The following is a 22,533-nucleotide window of genomic DNA, read 5'->3' as shown; positions in this document are numbered from 1 at the left end:
ATGGTGTGTGTGTATTGTGATGCTTTCATTGTTCCAGATGCAGGCGGTGTCCAGATGTGATTGGTGGATTCTACATGCGTTTATGATTGATCATCAAATGCTTCTTTGGGTAGATTGTGGATGAGAAATTTTAGCCCGCCATGAAATTCTTTGAACCTCGGAGGATTATAAATTCAGTACAATAGATTTAAGTGTTACAACGCTTTACTGAACGGATATTTGAACACAAATAGTAGAACATCACACGTTGACAGTCTTCTTTGTTTGCCTGAAAGAAAAGAAGCAAACTGGTGAATAGTAAAAGGTTTAGTACAGTAGTGGTCTTAAAACCAACATCCATCCAATACAGTCTATCAATATTTCATCAAAGATGCTTGAATCATACTGTTCCAAAAGGGTTTGAGTTGGCAAAAAAAGCATAAAGGGAACTATGGGCTAACTCCATGTTGTCAATTTGCACGAGAGTGATTTAAAGTTTTATGACTGCAGCCCAATGGTTGCCATTAAAAGTTTAGTGACAATTATTTTAACAAAATATTTCACATTTTTGTCATCAACCGAGGCCTGATACGATCATTTGAATCAAGACTATGCAAATTATTGTTATATTTTTGTAGGTTAGAAACATTATTATTTATCGACGTATCAACCCTTTTTTCCAATCATTCAATCAATAAAGTTAGTTAAAAAACCTATGTTGCAGTATTTTCTAATTGATTTATTTGTTGTACACCTAAGGTCAATTAAACCACTGAGAGCTAAAGTGGGCTAGCTCTCGCTTGTCATTTTTAAGGTACGTGTCAATGAATGGCAAAAAGTCAGTCTTAAAAGGCGAAATAGAGTTATGAAATGGAATCCCCATACACATACATGGCAAAAGTGACGTCATTGTTGTATGGTCGAAGTGACGTTGCAGCTCTTTGTCTGTCGTTTTGAAACAATGACGTCACATATACCTTTAATAAAATTCCAACTAAAATAAACATTGTACAGTAATTCATCATGACTACTGTACTCAAAAAGGCGCTGTTGACATCAAATATGAAGATAATTCCGGATGTCAAAATGCAGCTTTTTAATGATGAATCTGCTTGTCATAAACATGCTGCGGTGCATTGACATCCAGCGAATATTTCTAGGTATAATTTAATGTAATTAATAATTAATAATACAATAATAACAATGATATTACATGAGAATGGACCATTAGTTCATTATTAAAGTTAACAATTTCACATATTTTAATAAATAAAGGAACTCGGTTGTGAGCGAGGAAAAAAGCGCGAAAAAAAAGTGACATTTTATGTGAGAAACTTCCCTAATTATAGTCACACGTGATCACTTTGACAGAAGGGAGCCGTCGCGTGCGTACCTCTCGTATCCTTCCGCCGCGATCAAATATTAACAGATTGTGCCCATCTTTTTTCTTCAAATAAAATGTAATATCGCAGTTAAGATCAAATAACCAATTATACGATTTAGGTTTAGTTGAAAAGTCTTGTAATGGTCCGTTTGAATTGAACCAAGGGACTACACGGCGAAGGCGGCGGGATACGTGTACTAAAAGCCCAGCCTGCTCTACCTTCTTTTTTCCTCGGCGGAGGCCATGATGAGAGCCTGAGTTCAGCTGTAGCGAGTAAAAAAGAAAGATGATTCTCCGGGACGGAGCTGTCAAAGCAATCTGTGCATATTGCTGATTTTTGTATAGTCTGTATACATCTGAGGTGGAGCCTGTCACTTTTTTTCCTTCCCCGCGATGTTCTCGACGAGCGCTCGGTGACAATGTTGAATCGCTAAGGAGGTCTTTTTTGGATCGTAGCGAGCTAGCTTAGCTCCAACCCCCCCGTCCGACTGACTGGATACGGGCTTTTTTTTTTCTCTCTTCCTCCCTTCGGGGGTAACCGGTGAGTGTTCTTCTCACTTCGGACCGAACCCGGGTCTTATTTTGTGGACAACTGCATGCATTTCGCTGGGGAGTATTTGGAAGAGCGACCGCGGGATTGGAAAAGTCGGGCCTTCGCGGAGGAGAAGCCGAGCAAGGCCCGTCTTTATGTTCCAGAGGAAGCCTGTCTAATCCCAACGAGCTCGGCTGGCTAGCCCCGAGGAGGACCACCCCCCCCACCCCCTAACCGCGACCTACCGAGCGGAACCGCCGTGTCCCACCGAACCTCCGAAAAGCCTGCTTTCATCATTTCCCCATAATAGACTCCTGTCAGCCGCTGCAATGACTGCCATTATTAAAGAAATTGTCAGCCGGAACAAAAGGAGATACCAGGAGGACGGCTTCGACCTGGACTTAACATGTATCCTTTCCTCCACTGGGTTATTGTACTCATCCGTAAGGCTGCATCGATGATTATGATTAATCTTATGATGAGAAATGTGAGGGGAGCTAGCAGGGGGGCTAGCTCGGGCTGTCAGCAAGCGTGTTTGAAAGATGGTGGATCTGTCAAAGCGGCGTGCACTCATGTCACCGTCGTATCGCAGCAGGAAATTCCCGTCCTACTGGACACCGAGTGTGCTTGTGTGTGTGTGTGTAAGTAATGAAATGCAAGGTAACTAACCGGCTGGTGCTGCCTCGAGCTTTTAGCATTTTGGAGGCGCACTAGTTTTTTTTTCTTACAGTATCAGAACCACATTTGGTTTATACATGCATGTGATCCATAACAGACATCATAAAATGAGTGGAAATTGAATTTAGCAGCACTATTGTAGTCATAGATTTATCACATAAATGATGCGCCATTATGGCCAAAACGGTAATCGCGATTATTTTTGAACCAGTATTGTAATCACGATTATTATTAGCAATTACTGATCATGAAACGCATTACCTGTATAAATATTCTATTACAGTGGAACACTGATTCAGAATTCAATTTATGTGAACTTGTTTGAAAACCAAGATAATGCTTCCCATTGAAATTAATGCAAATAATTAATTCCAATCGGCAAATGACTTGCCTCAAGTTGAGATAATCAGCAACTAACCGCCAACCCCCCCTTAAAAAAAAAGCACAATACCGATCCCAATCAGATCAGAAGATGGCCCAATATATCTATTTGAACAACTTGTATATTTTACTTTAAATTAACCTCCACTATTCACAAATAGTCAGAATTTGCGCATAATTGACACCATTGTAATGCATTGGGAAAATAAATAACAATGATTAACCGCTGAAAAATGTCCCCAAAACACTGATAAACATTCAATACAATTATAATAATAATAGTAAAATATTGGGAAATAATTGGGGGGGGGGGGTCAGAATATCTGCTGCAATTGAGAAATTGTGGATTAACAATAGCAGCACAGAATGTCCCTGGAGTGAGCATGATTGTGTGTGCTGTAATGTTTTATTTCGCAGATACGATCAATGTCATTGACTGTTCATAAACCGAACATAATGTTTAACGAGGACATATTTTCTTTTAAAAAGTTGCTCATAAATTCTTTTTTTTTTGTAAACCGAGGTGTTCTGGTGCTGTGAATCAGAAAACACACAGAATATTGAACCCTTTGTACGCTTATTTGGGCATCTTAATGAAGACGCTTGGTCCTTTTATATCTGTTTGTATAAACAGCTTAAAAATGCAGAATGTGCAAACATCTCCATAATTTTTTACCAGTGGTTCCTTGACTCTTGGTCCTCGCGTCTATCGTTCAAATGCCTTAAAAGTGCCAGAAATTGTCAATAGTTGCCAACTGGCCATTTTTTTTCTCTCTCTTACAAATAGCAATTTGTTGTTTACGTTACATGAGAATCGGTGGAGCCATCTATAATCATTCAGTTGTGGGCTAGAAAGAGAAACATTTGCATTATGAAGATTTTTGGTCTTAATTCAAATGTTTTCAACTGGCCGTCTGATAGTTGTGACATTCATTAACACATCTTTGTGTAAGTGGCTGATTCTGCTTCTAGCTTGAGCATTCGTAGTTTTAGTTCCATGTGAGAGAAGTAGAACCGTATCTGGTTTGTATTTGCATGTTTTCTCTAGTAGTCCTGGTAAAGTGAGTGGAAATTGATTGAATTCACAAGTAACAATGTGGTTTTCATTGGTTTCAAATTATATGAGATGTTTCCTCATTTGAGGCATAGTCATCTTGAACACTGACGTCTAAAATCAGTTGTTCAATCATCTGAAACTGACCGTTTTCTGTGAAAATGGGACATTTTCATTTACAACTGATTTGAATAGGTGGTGGAACTATCCATAAGGAGATAATTTGTTTCGGGGTCCCTTTTATTAATGTAAGACCTTAAATTCCTTCAAAGTGGTCCTAGAAAGTCTTAAATTGGACTACCTTAATCCTGAAGATACCCTGTTTTGACCATCTGGCAATTACCACATTCATTAGCACATTTTTGTGCAACTGGCTGACTCTGCTTCTCGTTTGAGCATTTTGTCGTCTGAGAACCATACTGGAACTATATCTGGGTTATACATGCATGTGTTCCCATGTAGATATGGTAACATGAGGGAAAAGTAACATTGTGTTTTTGCTATTTTTTTCCATCTTGTTTTCAGGTGATTTCAATATTGAGGCCTTGGTTATCCTCAACAATCCTTAATCTTTCAAAGGTCTCAAAACTGCCCAAGACTCAAACCTTTTTATGTAATGTTTGTCACAAATGTGACTAATTTATCATTTGCAATTGTTTAGACTTGGTGGATCATCCGTAATCATTCAGTTGTGTTGGGAAAGGAGACATTTAGCAGTTATTTTCAACGCGGTCGCTTCTCTTTCAGTGTAAGGGCTTAAATCTTTGCAAATGTCTTTCATTGGACTACCTTTCGCCTGTTTTGACCAGCTAATTTCTATTTTTATTAGCATGTTTTTGTGCTAATGAACATTGAGGTTTTGGTCATCCCCGACAGTGGTCAACGGTTAAATTCCTTCAAAGTGGCTGCAAAATAGTTTCTCCATTAACACAATGTCACATTTTTTTAAACCTCTGGTTTCAAGTGCTTTGATTGGCTGGTGACCAATCAATCCAAGGTGTGTGCCCGCCTCTCACCCAAAGTCAGCTGGGATAGGCTCCAGGCTGCGCTTACCTCTAGCATTTCTTTTGAGTCTTACTGGTCTTGACTATAAGTATGTTAGCGTTCTGGATCATTTTCCATGCGTGTTACCTTGTAGACATGCTACGCCAAGTGGAAATTGACAATGTGGTTTTTGTAAGCTTACACTTAAAATTTGATTTGATTGCTTTGGTTTTCCCTTTATTAAGGCCTTGCTTATCCTTAACGGTGATACTTGGAATTTAAATCCATCATACAAGGGCCTAAAAAAAATGTCAGGGTTGCAAAAATTGCCATTTTCTTTGTAGTGAATATTAAAATTGACCTAATCATTTTGTTGGTTGTGTCGAGAAAATAGATATTTGCCAGATATTTGAACGTGCTTACTATATTGTTAATCTAGTGTCTTAAATCCCTCAAAGTGGCCTTACAATTGTCTTGGAAGTCTTAAAATTGTCAAATTTAGGCCTGATTTGGCCATCAAGTAATATTTGTATTAATTTCTAACTTTTTTTTTTTGTCTTGCTAAAACTCCAGAGTTCTTGTGTATCGGGGTTCTAGGAAATTGCACATGCATTTGTTCCCTTGTAGGCAAACGTGACAAGTTTCTCATTATTGTTTGGTCAGAATTGGTGGAACCATCCGATATCATTCAGTTGTGCTGAAAAGGGAGCTTTTTGCCAGTAGTTGTAATGTGGTTATCTTTTTTGTTCAATTACAAGCAATGTCTTAAATCCCTTCAAAGTGGCCTTAATATGGCCCTGAAATCTCTTGAAATCCGACTACCTTAAGCCTGAAGATACCTTGTTATGGCCGCCAGGTAAATTGTACATTCATGCATTGGCACATTTATGTCCCAGTTGTTCAAAGCGTTGTGATTGACCGGGACCAATTCCGGGGTGTACTCTGCTTCCAAATCCAAGTTAGCTGGGATATATCTCAGCTCACCCACAAGTCTAATGAGGACAAGCGCTAGCTAGAGAAAATGGATGGGTGGTTGTCAGTGACTTGGCACAGTAGTTCCAACCTCCAACTCTCACTTATTTTGTTGTTGTCATGAAGTCAAGTTGAGTGACAGAGTCCATGATCAACGAGTTGTGATGTCTTACTTGTGCTATTGGTGTGTTAGTCCCTAAAAAGCCTGAAAATACTCAGTTTTGGCCCTTTGGTTTTGCCAAGTGACTTGGTGCAGGAATTCAAAATCCTAACTTAAGTACTTTCTTTTTTGAATTTTTAAATGTAATTGTTTTCTCGTGATAATTGAGTTTGTCCATTTTGGACAAAGGTGTACATATAATACTGAGCTAGCTAGAACATTTTAATGGAAACTTTCGGATAGTTGTCCTGACTAGGCTTGGCATACCAATTGATTAATTGATATTGTATTGTTGATTAATGGTCTCTTGTGATATTTGGATTGGACTACTAAAATGCATCTCGCAGAATATTTAACTAGTTTTCTGTCTTAAAAAGTTAAACATGACAGATGACACGAGCTACATATAGGCTGGGGCTAACAGTATTAGAGAACAGTGGTATTAAAGCATGAGTTCATTACATTCAGAGGCATTCTCTCATCCCATTTCTCCCTACACTTTTCACTCATTCACTCCCAGCCATTTTCACTGAAGCAACCCCCTTTGCTCCCGGCTGTTGTACTGGATTTTGACTGATTTTACAAGGCTCACAGAATATTGTGTTGTATTGCTACAAAAACATGAAACCTACCAAAAGAAATATTCGAGTCTCTTCTTTAATCTGTTTCCATTTTGCAGCAATTAGCATTAGAATATTGATAAGTTTCATCATTATTCACAAATCTGTTTAAAACAGTGGGGAAAAGGGTTTTTTGCAATATGGCCCTGGTTGATCTCTTATACTCTGCTCCCACCTACTGGCCGTTTTTTTAATAACTGCCATTGCTTCAAGCATTTTCTTCAGTTCAGAGGCTGCATCAAAGCATTCTGTATGCTCTAGCATAAACATATAAATATGTCTTTGTGAGCATGGTAATATTTAAAATAGAACTTATTTATACGTATTTGGGAGCAAATGAGTTAAAGTTAAACTGTAGTCGAATGTCCCTATTTGACTTGTTTGAACAAAGGTAAAAATATGCTTTTGATTGGTCATTTTGTAGGGCTAAAATGATTATTTGAATAGTGCAACTAATTCGATTACCTATAATGTTGAAGCTCGACTCCGTGTAGGGTTAAGCTGGTGCGACGGTGACGAGCCATGAGGAAAGAGTGCGTAAAACACAATATCCAAAGTGTGGTATCACTTCACACTAGTTTGAAAAGAAGATAGAGTGCAGTGTGCATAACTAACTTTTGTGTCATTACAGCATGTCTACAATTCCGTTGAACAGCATTCAGTTGAACAGACGAGACGGTAAGGAGACAAACATGTAAATCACACAGAGTCACTTAATACACAGACTGGCTAACGGGTTACCTAGTTAATAGCCAGCCAAAGCTACATGCTTCTTTGCTGACGCCCACATCACTCACCACCAAGCGAGGCCCCACCTTTTAGAACTATACGCAGTGCATCGTATCTTGAGATGGCAAACCCTGGTTGACAAAAATAATACCTGTGCCCCACATGCATTATGTCATTGTAGTTCCATTTTTTTTTAAATCCAATTACTGGGTTTATCAATGGGCTAGTAGATAGAATATTAAATTTGCAAAGTGTGTGATGTATGCAGCCTTGCTACTAGGGCCCGGCAGATATTGATTTTTTGGGGGGAGGTCCCATGCCAATATTTGGCAGAATAAAATGACAATAACGGATTAATTTTTGAAAATATTTGATCAACAAAGTGGCTTTTTTTGGTGTCTTAACACTTACAGCTATAAAGATATGAATTGCAGGCAGAACATTTAATTATTTTACAACGATTTGGCCTGTATGTGTTTATCTTTACAACAGAAAGAAAAAAAATCGTCAGACGCCTCAATCGTGTGCTCACATGGTTGCAAGAACAACTGAAGTCGATCTGATGTGTTGGCTGTGTTTTTTGTTGCGGAACCGTGTACCTTGCAGAGTTCAGTCAGATGTTATCTGATGAAATGTATCATGACTCCATGCTAAAGTGATTGTTGTCTGTATATAGCTTGTGGTGAAGGGAGGCACGTCCCTCAAAATGGGGTTGGGGGGCTTCTGCATTTCTGGTTTTTACAATGCAGGCCCTGTTATCGCTTTTTGGCGCGGCGTCCGAAACAATATGCAGTTATGTAATCCACAGTTAAAGTGGAGTTAAGCAGTGATCTTGTATCGGCCCACCGCCTCACTCCTCTTTGCTCTTGTTTTTTTATTTTTTTTTATAACTACTCCCACTGTAATTTCCCTCTCAGCTTGCCCCTTTTCCTCTGCTCTCCTCCTTTCCTGCCTCCCCCCCGACACACCTCCCTCCCCCTCCTCGCTCACCAGTTCCCACTCTCCCTCGCTCTGTTGTACATTTGGCGTATGCATAGAACCCAGGCGAGGACTGGCTTTAAAAAAAGAAGGCGTTCCTGAAATGGCAGATTTTTTTTTTCTTTCATTTTTCCCTCCTATTTCGAGCTTCCGTCAGTGGGTCTTGCATGTGCGTTTCCTCCCAGCTTCAGAACCCAAGCCCCCCCCCCCCATCCACTAGTCCACCTCCCCTCCCTCCCACCATGCCCTGTGCTGAGGCTCTCCTAGGAGCTGTGGAGCTTTAAAAAAGAAAAAAAACCACTTTAAATAGTCCGACTGGGATCACTTTGTCAGTAGGTCCAAGGGTTATAGAAGGCTATGAAACGCTGTGTTTGACTTCTAATAAATGCGTTGATGCATGGCTGAGATTATTGCGCCGTATGTATGCTAGCTACTGTTACGGGGGGGTGGGGCCATGCAGTCGTGGCCCACTGAAGCTGCTTGAAACATTTAGGTCATCTTATTTAGTGTGAAGACAATTGTCGACAATTTTCTCACAGGAAATAAATAAATAAAAATTAACATTTTATCTGTTTGTTTCCATGGCTGAATGTGTGCCCTTCATTGTGGTGTGAAAGTTTTCTTGGCGCTTCACTTGTCTGTGTTATAAATTATCATGAGTAGTTGATTTGGCAGAAAACGACCACCTGGACCACCGGTTCTGGCCCAAGCAGCTCATGTGTAAGGTTTCCTGGCACTGTTGAATCTAAAAGTGGATTATAATTTGCTCCTGATTTGCTCCCAAAAACGTATAAATACTTGTATTTTAAATATTGCAATATAATAATATATATGCAATGGTAGTTATTACAAAAACGGCCAGCCAAGTATAAGAGATCAACCAGGGCCATGTTGCAAAAAGCTCTTTCCCCCAGTGGTTTAAACAGATTTGTTAATGATGAAATTTAGCTATATTCTAATGCTAATTGCTGCAAAACGGAAACAGATAGAAACAACTCTTTATTTTTTCTTTTTTTTTTCTTTTTTCTGATGAAAGAAGAGACTATAATCTTTCATTTGGTAGATTCCATGTTTTTATAGGAACATAGCACAATATTCCGGGCCTTGCAAAATCAGTCAAAATCCAATAAAACAGCTGGGAGTGAAGGGGGTTGCTTCAGTGAAAATGGCTGCGAGTGAATGAGTTAAAAAAAACAAGTAGCTCCTAGTCTGCTGTTGGCTAACGCTAGCAGCTAACAGCACTGCCTGGTTTTCTTCCTTGCGATTCGTCGTCATGCTAACGCTACTCCATTAGGACACCCTTCACGCAGCTTCCTGTGTTTTCAGGTTGTGAACGGTGCGCAATGTTGTAGTTTGTGCGGCAACGTCAGACTTTGTCGTAATGGTCTGTTAGCGTCGTACTTATTTTTTTAAATTTATATATATATTTATATATATATATATATGGGCTTCAAGTGGATGGATGGATGGTTTGCATACAAGTATTGTAGTTTTAACATCTTTGACTTTGAGTTAAATTCAGGTTATGTTGCAGAAACGGCACTCAAGATGCTCTGCATTGTATTCTTTTCTCCTCACAACACTTTAAATGTCTTACAGTTAAGCTAAGCCAGTTGTGTTTGTGCGCACAATTTGCAAAGATGGAAGCGTGCGTTTCCAGCTTTACTTTCATAGCAAAGGTCTTGACATTCACTAACATGGCTCAACAACGATACAGGTAGGAGGGGGGAAAAAAGAATCAAAAGCAGTTAAACATCAAAACGACGTATCCAATTAGAAACACTGCGCTTTCCCTATTTTGGACACAGGAAGTGTGAGAAAAGGTTGCCCTTTAGTCACTGGTTAAAAGTGTGAAATCCCTCGGCTTTACTGCGGTGAGCAGACTTCACTTTCAGGTAGGCGGCGGCGGTTGCTCACGCCAACTCGATTATTCTCTCTTCACGGCAACCTGACACTGATGTGCTCCTCTTTTAAGAGCGTATGTGTGTCACTGTATAATTGGCCCTGACGCTTCCCGGCAATTTTTTATTTATTTATTTTCCTTGTGCTGCAGCCCTGTTCGATGACATCATGCCATTCGGAAAAAGGCAGTGGAGATGCGCACTCAGGCAGGGCCCCTTTCTTCATCTAACTCTGGCCACTGCATTAGGTATACCTTGCTAGCCCAAGATTGCTGTCAGAAGATGAATGGACGTGATAGTGTCATACATTTGATTGATACGTATTTGTTAGATGTGCGTCCCATTACACTGGCTTTCTTTATTGGATGGAGACTCACTGTCATGTGCTAAAAGCTCAGTTTTTGCCATACTTAGGGTTGTTCTTTGTTCTGCGTTTCTGTGTTTTTCATTCAAATAATGACTCAACGACTGCGTTGGCGTGGGGTGGTACTGCACGTTCTGACGTCGCCACCTTAGTTAAGGAAACCAAGTTAAAACCGAAGACCAGCTGTGTCAGAATTTCTTTTAATTTCCCTTTTACTACTTACTACTCGGTATGCTGTGGTGGTGAACATTTACTTATGGTTTAACGAACCACCAGACCAGATAGCAGGTAGGATAGCTGCATGCTCAACCTGAATTTCCAGCATCAATTGTTATCGTCCCCTATTTTTTGTGGGCCTGATCAAATTTTAGACTTATTTTTATGTGTTTTGTTCTCGTTTTACGCTGATGACAAAAGCACCTGGTAATGACCCTCTGATGCCAACGTCCATTCTCTTCATGCTTTTACTTTGCAGAGGTGCTCTTCTCCAAAGCTCGTTTATCAAGACTGGTTATTTCTGTCATTTCAAAGGAAATTCTTTGACCTCTGCCACCAACGAGCCATTTTCTCTCAAGCCTCTTACTAGAATTTTTTTTTTCCAGCGCCATTTTCAGTAAAACCCCAGAGACGGTCGTGCATCAAAGTCCCAATAGAGACGCACCGACGGAAATACTCAAGACCGTATCAAACGTACCAGATTCAAAGTCACCCTTTAGCATGTTTTGATTGGATTCTTTTTGTGCATTTTCTGACATGGGAATCGATAGAATAAGTAATTTCATTCATGTCTTATGGTTTAATTGTGGTGAAAGAGGGTTACAAATAGTCCAATTTGACCATACAGTAGATGTCCTAATCTGGACCTGACCAGGTGACTTTTTGTGGGGGGGGGGGCTTAGTGTATTGTTTTGGAATCGTCTTTTTACCACATCGGGGGTAGCTTGCAGCAGACTTTCCTGCTGTTGTACTCTAGTCTTGTCATCTATCCTTCTAGTTATAGTAAAGGACAACTCTAAACAACACTTCAAATAAGATCATGTCAGAGGGAAGTGGTCCCTTTGTTGTTGCTTTCTGTTAAGAACAGCAAGTTGGGGGAATAACATTAGACAAGTGCTTTTGAAAGTTTAGAAAAAGTCAAATAAAGTTCACTTGTAAAGGTTATAGCACATTTTCAGTTCTTCCTGAAATTTCACCCCCAAAAAAATCCAAATCCTCAACGCTTGATGTTGTAATGGCAGAATGCATGCATATACCAACTGACTACCATATCAAGAAATGCATTATAATTTCACTGAAATGATTAAATGCATGTTCGTTTTCAGCATCAGATGAGAGTTTTCAAAATAAATATGCCATTAGCTATGATTTCAAAAGTCACAATAGCTCAGTGGTTAGACCCTGGGTTCAAACCCCGCTTGGACCACATTTTAGTACATTCGATGGTTCGATACCAACTGACTATCAGATCAGGAAATAGATTATGATTTCACCCAAATGATTAAATGCATGTTAGCTTTCAACATCACATGACACTTTTCAAAAATAAATACACTATTAGCCATGATTTCAAATAAGTCAACTTAATGGTTAGAGCAATTGCCTTCCACCTGGGTTCAAACCCCGCTTGGACCACATTTTAGTACTTTGTTAATTTATCTTCATAAGCACATGCATTCAAATCTTAGCATTCAGCTTTTCAGCATTCCCACGCAATTTCTGCAGAAATTGCACTTTGTCTAGTTTATTAGTGCCATTTTACTCATCCATGCTCCACACCTCATATTATTTGGGTTCGCTTCAAAAGAAGGAAAATGGGACCAAGTGCAACCGATTCGGAAGGAAACTATTGGTGTGAAAACATCCTAAAGTCACCTGTCCTCATTCCTTATACTCAGTTTGAACTTCAAGTGGCTCGTCTCGACCATACCTTAACTGCTTCAACTGTCTAGCATGTGATACTTGCCCCAAGGAACCCGGTGTACCTAGTAAAGCGTTCCAAATGTGTGCAAACTGAACTCCAGCGAGAGATACTCTCGCTTTGCAGGCCTGCTGATATAACGTTTGCGCTCTAAAAATACACGCAGGTCACGGAGCGGAGACTCTCCTCTCGTGCGCCCACATGTGGTCCTGGCCCGGGCTCGGGCAGGAGCGCAGTTCTTCGTGTCCTTTCTCCTCACCGTCAAGGCCATCTGTCACAACACGGCAACACACACACACACACACAGATCAGCGTTGCTCCTGCGCTCTCATCTAGCCGCGACTGTAATGACACGGCGGTATTGACGTCGGCTCAAAACTTTGTCACGGTCTGCTGCCCGTGCCAGCGTTGGTGTACTCGTGTGCTCTAATTCCTAGCAATGGCAATGTCTCGTTAAATAGCGAAACAAGTAATTCATTGTGTTACGTCGCTGGCCAAAAGCGCCATTCAAAAGGCTTCATACCCACTGAGACTGCACTGTTCCTTGACCCCCCCACCCTTCCCTGGACAGATATCTACCCAAACATCATTGCCATGGGCTTTCCAGCAGAGCGACTCGAAGGCGTGTACAGAAACAATATAGACGACGTAGTACGGTGAGTTTCTGAAATCTTGCTGGAAAATGTTTGCTCTGACTTGATCTCCTTTCCTAACTGTGTATTCCTTTCCTGCTCTCTTTTGTAAACAGGTTTTTGGATTCAAAGCATAAAAACCATTACAAAATCTACAACCTGTAAGTGTTCCTCAGAGTTTATTTCCACTTTCTTAAGTTTACTCATTCCTGATTTCTGACTGGATGTTCCCATTTCAGCTGCGCAGAAAGACACTACGACGCTGCCAAATTTAACTGCAGAGGTACGCACGCCATTTTATTCCATTTTCCTACACTTTCCACAACACTTAATGATGAACTCAGATTGCAAAATAATGGGAATTTTTGAAGGAAACGTTCCATGGGAATTAACAGGAATTTATGTGAATAAACCAAAATAAAGGCAGGCTACTTAACTCATTCACTGCCATTGACCGCAATAGACGTCAAAAATTTATTTGAACAATTTTTATTCGTAATTTTTATTTATTTTTTGTTAACAAGAGTATGAAAGCCTAGTGTTTTTTTGTACATTTAGAACAGATATACAATTTGTGATTAATTGTGAGTTAACGAGTGAAGTCATGCGATTAATTATGATTACAAATTTTAATCACCTGATGCCCCTAATTTTTTACTAATCTTTTCTTAATTTTTATTTGTAATAATCTTTTCTTTTTTTTAAAAGAAAAGATTAGTAAAAATTAGGGTCGTCAGGCAATTACAATTTTTTTAATCGTAATTAATCGCATGACTGCACTAGTTAACTCATGATTAATCACAAATTTTATATCTGTTCTAATACAAAAAAAAAATCTAGGTATTCATACTCTTGTTAACAAAAGTAGGAAAAATGTTAAACTAATAGAAATTGTTCTAATGAATTTTTTACGTCTATAGCCGTCGATTGCAGTGAATGAGAGTTAATAAGGAATGTAAGTAGAGTTGTAGAAAATGTCGACAGTAATATGTTCTATGTGACCCTACTAATCTAAACATCACATTCTGATTAATATTACATTTGTGAAATATGAGTTATGAAGCAAAATCCAGCCGTTTTTATCCATCTCAGGGGGCGGCCATTTTGCCACTTGCTGTTGGCTGAAGATGCCATCACAGTTGCTCAGGCAATGACCAATCACAGCTCACCTGTTATCTGAAGCTGAGCTGTGATTGGTTGTTACTTGAGACCTGAGCAGCTGTGATGTCCTTTTCACGCGACAGCAAGTGGCAAAATGGCCGCCCCGTGATATTGATAAAAACTGCAGCTTGCAACGCATTATTAACCAGAATATCGTATTTAAACTAGTAGGGCTGCAAGGGTGTTGACTTCCCCTTAAAAAAATAAATAATAATAATTACATCCAGCAGTAATAATGAATTTTTAATTCTGAATTTCTCAAGCACACTTCAGAATAGGATTTAAGAAAAAGTGAAACTGTAGTCCTCCATATATTGCTAGAGTGCCGAGTAAGTGGTGAGTAACTTCTGAATCATCTTAAAACAGCATATGGACATAAATTTGACAAAAATTTAGTAGTAGTTGTCGGTCGGATGCAGCAAATCTGGAAAGCTTTTAATTTTGAATATGACCAAAACTCCCCATCTTAACATGCCTTGGAAATGTACAAAAAATGTTCCACCCGTTTGCAATGCTATGACTCAGGCTTGTTAAAATCTCACCAAAATGTCCGCCCTGCCTCCCGCAGTTGCACAGTACCCCTTCGAAGATCACAACCCCCCTCAGCTGGAGCTGATCAAGCCGTTCTGCGAAGACCTGGACCAGTGGCTCAGCGAGGACGACAATCACGTGGCGGCCATCCACTGTAAGGCCGGCAAGGGCCGCACCGGGGTGATGATCTGCGCCTATCTCCTCCACCGCGGCAAGTTCCTGGAAGCCCAAGAGGCGCTCGACTTTTACGGCGAAGTCAGGACAAGGGACAAGAAGGTGAGGTCCGCTTTCACAAACAAGTGCCCTGACCGCAGTAGGCCGGCTGAACTCAAACATTCAAGTCAAGAACGCACTTCTAGCTTCGATTTCTGCTGGTTGGCAATGCATTTTCACCAGTTGAAGTGTGATCCACAAAGTAGTTTGATACTGTAAATGTGGAATAGCGCCAAAGTCAAACACTGTTGGTTCACTGACGCTGGTTGACTTTGAAGTCATTGGTCAAAATCATGTTTCCGAAAAGCAAAAATTTGTTCCACACTCAAATTGTGACCTTCAAAAAGATTTTAACTGTACATGCAAAGTTTTAAATGGGACCAAACTGATACTTTTTTTTTTAAAGCCGATTGCAATATTTGTCAGAATAAAACTTCAGATAACAGATTAATTCGCAGATTATTTAAAAAAATATATAATAAATAATTTTTTGGGGGTTCATTAACACTTAGAATAATAAATATATTATTTACAGGCAGAACACATTTGACTGTTTTATAATAATTTGTCCTTTAGTATTCAACTTTACGATTTTCCCCAATCTGTTTTGTTTATTTCACAAACATGCAACCATTATGATGTCATACCCTCTCTAAAACTTGCTTGGAAAAATGCTCTCGCTGACGTGCCTTAACGTGTTTCTTCAAGGACATTATTGCCGTAGGGGGCTAAAATGTAGTGTTACATTGTTTTACAAAGTCACAACTTACCATGAGTAAAAAAAGAAAAAGAAAAAAAGATGCATCTTGTTGGGTCTCTCAGATGAGTGAATGTGAGTGTGGGAGAAGTGTGCCACACTTAGCTAGTGTTTGTGTGTGAGGGAGGAGAGGCAAGGAGGCACTCGGGCAGAGAGTGTAGCACAGACAACACAATCTAAAAAAGTTATACATCGTAACATTGTTGCTGATGTCAATTTAATTATTTGTCTTTCTTGAGCTGCCGATACGCTTTTCAGCAGTAAACACAGCAAACACACACACACTGCTAAGCACTCACTTTGTTCACAATGTGTTTTAAAAGTATATATTTTCTAATTGTATCTATTTTAATTGTGTGTTTATATGTGGGAGGGGTAATTAATTCCTTCTGTATGCACTAGCATAAACAAAAAAGTATAAATGCGTCTTTGGGACACTCAAAACATTTAAAATAGAACATACTTATACGTTTTTGGGAACAAATTAATTAACCATGATTAATTTTGTAATAATTGCAATCAATTTGGACAATTGTCATTGTTTTTTGGTACAAAACAAGAAAATGTTTAAATGTGTAAAAAAATATTAAGTCAAATAAATTTCTTTGAAACACTATTATAATTATGCAAGTAACTTTTTTTGACCAAACAAGATTTATGAAATTTGTTATTTAAAAATAAAAAAGGTGCAAATATATAAATTTTAACAACTCAAAATTAGCATTAATAATGGTTAATTTTTTAAAAAAAATTATGCAGATTTTTGTAATTGTGGAGTGTAATAATTTCAATTAATTGCACAGCCCTACCGGGTCTGCAACATTTCCCCCATGATCACAGTCCGTTCAATACATACAGGTTAAAACGGAAAAGACTGGTGCTTAAACACATTCAAGGTACATTTCACTTACTCCCCTCCTTTTTTCAGCAGTAAATATTTGCAGTGCAATAACAAAGAGCAAAGTGGCCGACAGGTGCCTGGCGTGTTTGTCCTCTCTGAACCTGTCGTCGCTGTGCTTTTGCCAGGGAGTGACCATCCCGAGCCAGCGCCGCTACGTCTACTACTACAGCTACCTACTGAAGAACCAGCTGGAGTACAAGCCGGTGGCGCTGCTCTTCCACAAAATGGTGTTCGAGACGCTGCCCATGTTCAGCGGGGGCACCTGCAGTGAGTCACACGCGCACATATGCTCATGTTGAACTTTTTGAAGGCGCGCGCACACACATTTCGCATAGTAAGGCTCACCCACGCTGCGTTTTTAGAGCCGCAGGCCATGCTCGGTCCGGAGTGGAGCTTCTTGTCCTTTTTGCAAGCGAATTGGAGCACTGCATTCGCGGTCTGCTTTTTATTGATGAGGTTTTACTCCTCTTCAAGGTCGACTTGACCTTTAAATAATGAAGCTTTTTAGATATTATTAGCCCTCGCTGAAGAAGCGGCTACCTCAGGAGGCTCCCAAATCGTAGACAGACCCGTAATATTAATCATGCTCACAGGAGCTGTCTTAACATATTATAAAGACTGTAATACACCGTCAGGAATACTAACTTATTGGTTTACGTTAGAGATAGACCAATATAGTCAGGGCCGAAAAGGAGAAATATTGACATCAATAATTGAAAAATAAAAATAAAAAAGAGAAACTCCAACTCTTATTTTGGGGGGTGGGGGGGATTTTTTAAATATTACAGTTAAAAAAAAAAATAATAATAATAATCTTAGTCAATAGACATCTTTGTTTTAAAAATCGAACAAAAAGTTCAGGGTTCTCCCAGGGGCAGTAGCATGTCTTCAAAAGTTCAATAACAATTTAAGTAGATAGCTCCCTATTGTTTTTTACAATAAATAAAGTTTTTCAAAATATCTAAATTATTAACATTTTATTTCTTAGTTTTAATTTTTTTAAATAAACAGAAGGTGCAGAGTTCCAAGGCACATCAGCATCTCTGACAATTTAAATATATATATTTTTTAGTTGATCTATTATCGGCCATGTGATTCTTCAAAATGACCGATGCCGATATTCGTCAAAATGCTGAATATCGGTGTCGATAATCGGCCCAGCCGATAATTGGTCTAACCCTAGTTTACGTTCACACAAATGTAACACAACACTTTTACTTTACTGTTAATTCAGTTGCTTTGATTTCCTGAACAGACTCAATTTGAAAAATATATGTTTTATTAATCAACATTGTTGCTGTGTCTTTGTGCAGTCTATATACAGTTAAGCTCAAGATTGTCATATACTCTGGCTCAATTTTAAATGAAAGTGCCCCATTTGCTTGAATGGTTGTCTTCTGACACGAGAGTGACTAAAAAACGTAACAGGAAGAAACACATTTGTGTCATTTCCACCTAACAGTTATACATTTTGGGCTTAACTGTACATGCATTTGTCTGCCGTGCTTATGGTGGCAAAAGGAAACAAATAACCCTTTATTGTTAACTCGCACATGTGTAACTCACCCAATTCTGTCTTGTATGTGAATGCCGTGGTCCAAAAAATGGTCTATGAAGGATTTCTGTGGCTTCCTTCCTTACTCTTAACTGGATGGATTCTGCTTTTTGATTCCTAATCCTCCCTTTTCCAGCTTTAAATAAAAGGACCTATTCTGAGTGATATACACACCCCAGGTTCCAAGTCCACGGAGATAAAAGAATCTGATGTTGATTATTATTATTATTATTTTTGTTATATATTGCCATACAAACATTTATATTGTTTTTTTCCTTCAACTTTTTGTAACAGTTTCTTTTGAAGTTTTATTTGTGTGCTCTTGTGGGCCGTATATGGCCCACAGGCTGCAGGTTCCCCACCCCTGCCTTAAGTGTTTTGGTCGAAAGCGAGTTCCCTCGCCCCGTGTAAATATATCTGTAAATATTTGTGTCCACCTCTCTTGTGTTTGTCCCTGCTGTGCTCTCGAGAAACACCCCCCCCCCCCATGCAGTCGGGCGCCGTTTGTGACCACCATCTACCTCTTTTCCCTCTCTTAAGGAGACAGTACCGTTAAAAACAGGAGCGAGCCGACCCCTCAGGGCTTCAAGAAAGGGAATTGGCATTGGGGTAAATGAGCCTTTCATCCATTTTTCCATTCCATTCATTTTCTTTTACCAGGCCCCAGAGATCCAGCATCCGTAGGCAGGACCAGTCTTTAGGTAGCAGATGTATATGCCTGGTAGGATGAGACCAAGCTATCAGAATAGGGTCCTGCATCTCTGGTTTTGGGTCTCTTCATGTGTAGCATGTTGCTTTCTCCCTTTTGAATGTCGGTGCATTTGCATGCATTCACTTACGTAATAACACATCGGCATCCTTGCTCGTCTCGGGCGCTAAAAGTTCCTTCCTCACGATCACGCCTCGTATGTGTGGTGTCCTGGCCGCGCCGCCTCTTGCAGATCCCCAGTTCGTCGTGTACCAGCTCAAAGTGAAGATCCACACGTCCAACCCCACCCACACCCGGCGCGAGGACAAGCACATGTTCTTCGAGTTCCCGCAGCCACTGCCCGTGTGCGGCGACATCAAGGTGGAGTTCTTCCACAAGCAGAACAAGATGATGAAAAAGGTCAGTGGATGCTTGGGTACTTTTTATTTTTATTTTTATTTTTTTAAATTTACACACAAGACTGGTCAATGAACAACAGTAAGACAATTCCACCTTTTAAATTATATTGGGTGCCCTTGAGCAAGGCACTGAGTGCCTTGTTGGTAAATGGTATCTACACCAAATGGTGCTCAAAGCACTTTACAATGCCTTACATTTACGCACACATTCACACAATAGTGGTCAACTTCTGCCATGCGGGGCGCTGCCAGGTCCACTGGGAGCAAATCAGGGTTCAGCTTCATTTATTTTATAAAAGTGATTTCTAAAATAAATGAAGATAGTCCTATTTATCTGTTTGTTTGTTTGTTTTCTATAATAAAAGACCTCAACATGCAATTTAAGGCACATTCCCTTCCTTTAAACACGGAGAGTAAATTACAAAGTAGCCTTGGTCCTTGACATGGCCACCAACCAATCCGTGGATCGGGCGTGATCCGAACCGTGGGGCCTGATCCGAACCGACCACGAATCAATGATAATCCGTTGCACCGCTAGGGTTCAGTGTCTTGCTCAAGGACACGTCGACATGGTCACTATGGGTGAGGATCGTACCCACAACCTCGCGGACGGGAGACGACCACTCTACCACTGAGCCATGCCGTCCCAGCTGTTTTGTCAGCTGTGAGTTGCGCGTACCTCACACAGAGAAAGACCGAAGAACGAGGAGGAGCATAAAAAAAAAACGTACTTGGGGCTGGAGTGGTCATTTTCGAGCGCCTGATTGGAAAAGCCCTCGTCCCCACTTCTGTGGGGCCAATGCAGAGTGCTCCTTTTGTTAACATGGAGACCCAGAGACCTATTTGTAAACAAAGCAATCAAAAAGTCAATATTCCATTATATGTCCCCTTGAAGACAAATAAATGGCCCCCTCAAATAGATGTCTCCTTTTTCCTGTTAGGAAAATGTTGTCAGGTAGTAATGATATCGTTTTATAGATGCTATTATTCACACAGACATAAAGGGAGCATTTGATGGAAAATTGACTTTTTTAACGGCTTGTGTACAAAGAGGAGGGTCTCTGAAATGCCTGCCCACCCATCAAGTGTGAAATTACACAAGCTAGTTAATCTTTTATCTCAAAATGTCTTGTCTATCTCCATATTGTCAATATGGTCTATAGTTTTTATTCAACACTTCTTTTAAATCTCAGCAGATTCGTGGTATCATCTTTGCTTGAACGACTGAATTTCCTCCTGTCCGTTCCAGGACAAAATGTTTCACTTCTGGGTGAACACCTTCTTCATCCCCGGGCCGGAGGAAGGCGTGGAAAAGCTGGAGAATGGCGCGGTGAACAACGCCGATAGCCAGCAGGGCGGCGGGAGCGGCGGCCAGGTCCAACAACAACAACAACAACAACAACAACAACAGCTGCAGCCGCCGAACAGTGCCGAGTGCAGGGACGGAAGTGGCGGCGGTGGCGGTGGCGGCTGCAGGGACGGCGGCGACAGGGACTACCTCATCCTGACGCTGACCAAAAACGACCTGGACAAGGCGAACAAGGACAAAGCCAACCGTTATTTCTCGCCAAACTTCAAGGTAACCGGTGTAAATTTTTAGTTAATGGTAAAATGTATCAACAACTATTTTGATAATCGGTTAATCACTTGGAGACAGTTTAACTTTAAACAAATCTTGAGAATTTCAGCCTGTCAACAATAATTATTCTCAGTTTTCTGTAGTTCTCCATGAATGCAGACTGTTTATATTTATGTTCAATTAAAATAAGGCATTTGCAAGCACCACATTTTTGTTGAAATCTGATTCATCGATGAATCGTCTGTTTTGTTTCCCCTTCCCTTAGGTGAAGTTGTATTTCACTAAAACCGTGGAGGAGCCTTCGAATTCCGAAGCGAGCACTTCGACATCCGTCACGCCGGACGTCAGCGACAATGAGCCAGACCATTATCGATACTCTGACACCACTGACTCTGATCCGGAAAATGAACCTTTTGACGAAGAGCAGCACACGCAAATCACAAAAGTGTGAACTCTTTTTAAATAAAAAAATAAATAAAAAACAGCAAGAGATGAAATTATACAGCAGAGAGAAAAAAGGAGAAAACTTGAATATAAACTTAACAGAAGAACCTTTTTGTCCCGTATCCCCCCCCCCCCCCCCCAACCCAGATGGCAATAGAATATCATGTCAAATGCCAATTTTAGGGGGGAAAAAAGATAAATATCCTGACCAATATATTGTTTTTTTTCTTTTTTCTTTTCTTTTGTTTTTTTCCCCTTTTGGCACGGCCATCAACTACGTGCAAAGTATTGACACTGTTGCCCAATGGAAAAAAGGTGCTGTAGCTATTAAAAAAAGAAAAAAAGAAAAAATGTGTTTATATCTATATACATTCGTATATGTATATACATATATATACATTCATATATAAAGGATTTTGTGTGTGTGTGTGTCAAAGACAATGGAAAGAAAGAGAGTACCACAATCAGGAGAGACGGGAGTTGAAGTCATGGACGATCTACTCGGGACAATGCTGCTCCTTCTCCTGTCCAAACCAAGGCCAGTGCTGCAGTCACTTTGTTTCACTCCCTCCTTCCTCCTCCTCATCTTTTACTCCTCCTCCTCCTCCTTTACTGTGAATGCTTCTTGTGCTCTTTGCAGGCTGTCTCACGTGACTTTTTTTGGCCTTTGTGCAGTGCAAACTGCATGCGGGCCGCGGGTTTGGGGGGGGGGGGGGGGGGCGGGGTGGGCAAGGGTGGGTTCAAGGGCCGGGGTGGGTGTGGGTGGGGTTTATGAAGAGGCTGTGATGATGTCTAAAAGCATTGCCATTCCTGTTCCCACTGTGTATACGTTTAAATTATGCAGAACAAGGCATCCCATGTAATTGTTAATGTTTTTTTTATCCTAAGATAATAAAAATATAATACACAAAAAACAGCAGGGGAGACCAGTGTTTGCAGTCATGTCCGCACTTGCATGCTGTTGGGGTCCAAATTGATGACATTATAAATATGGAGGACCAAAACTGCTAAAATTAAAA

At 40.2% G+C, this 22,533-nt stretch overlaps 1 protein-coding gene across 2 annotated transcripts; it reads left to right on the top strand.

The window, feature by feature from the left end:
• Nucleotides 1-1,575: 1,575 nt before the first annotated feature.
• ptena (phosphatase and tensin homolog A) lies at nt 1,576-22,218 on the top strand. Of its 2 annotated transcripts, XM_086093355.1 has the most exons (10): nt 1,576-2,303; nt 13,206-13,290; nt 13,383-13,427; nt 13,506-13,549; nt 14,996-15,234; nt 16,955-17,096; nt 18,925-18,993; nt 19,326-19,492; nt 20,741-21,070; nt 21,336-22,217. In XM_086093355.1, exons 1-10 carry the CDS (start codon nt 2,225-2,227, stop codon nt 21,519-21,521), a joined length of 1,386 nt encoding a protein of 461 aa, XP_085949481.1. In that variant the 5' UTR covers nt 1,576-2,224; the 3' UTR covers nt 21,522-22,217. The 2 variants fall into 2 exon arrangements, with proteins under 2 accessions (XP_085949481.1, XP_085949483.1); XM_086093357.1 differs by lacking the exon at nt 18,925-18,993 and having other exon boundaries at nt 21,336-22,218.
• The last annotated feature ends 315 nt before the right edge of the window (nt 22,219-22,533 follow it).

This window comes from Leptonotus elevatus, chromosome 13, assembly GCF_054856555.1.
Source record: "Leptonotus elevatus isolate MCC_2025b chromosome 13, RoL_Lele_1.0, whole genome shotgun sequence".
Taxonomy (NCBI): Eukaryota; Metazoa; Chordata; class Actinopteri; order Syngnathiformes; family Syngnathidae; genus Leptonotus; species Leptonotus elevatus.
This window is presented reverse-complemented; position numbering and strand designations above follow the sequence as displayed.

Coding starts and splice junctions, on each gene's coding strand:
- ptena (XM_086093355.1), top strand. CDS start 2,225: ATGACTGCCATTATTAAAGAAATTGTCAGCCGGAACAAAAGGAGATAC. Junction 13,428..13,505: donor CATTACAAAATCTACAACCT/GTAAGTGTTCCT, acceptor TTCCCATTTCAG/CTGCGCAGAAAGACACTACG. Junction 18,994..19,325: donor GAAAGGGAATTGGCATTGGG/GTAAATGAGCCT, acceptor CGCCTCTTGCAG/ATCCCCAGTTCGTCGTGTAC.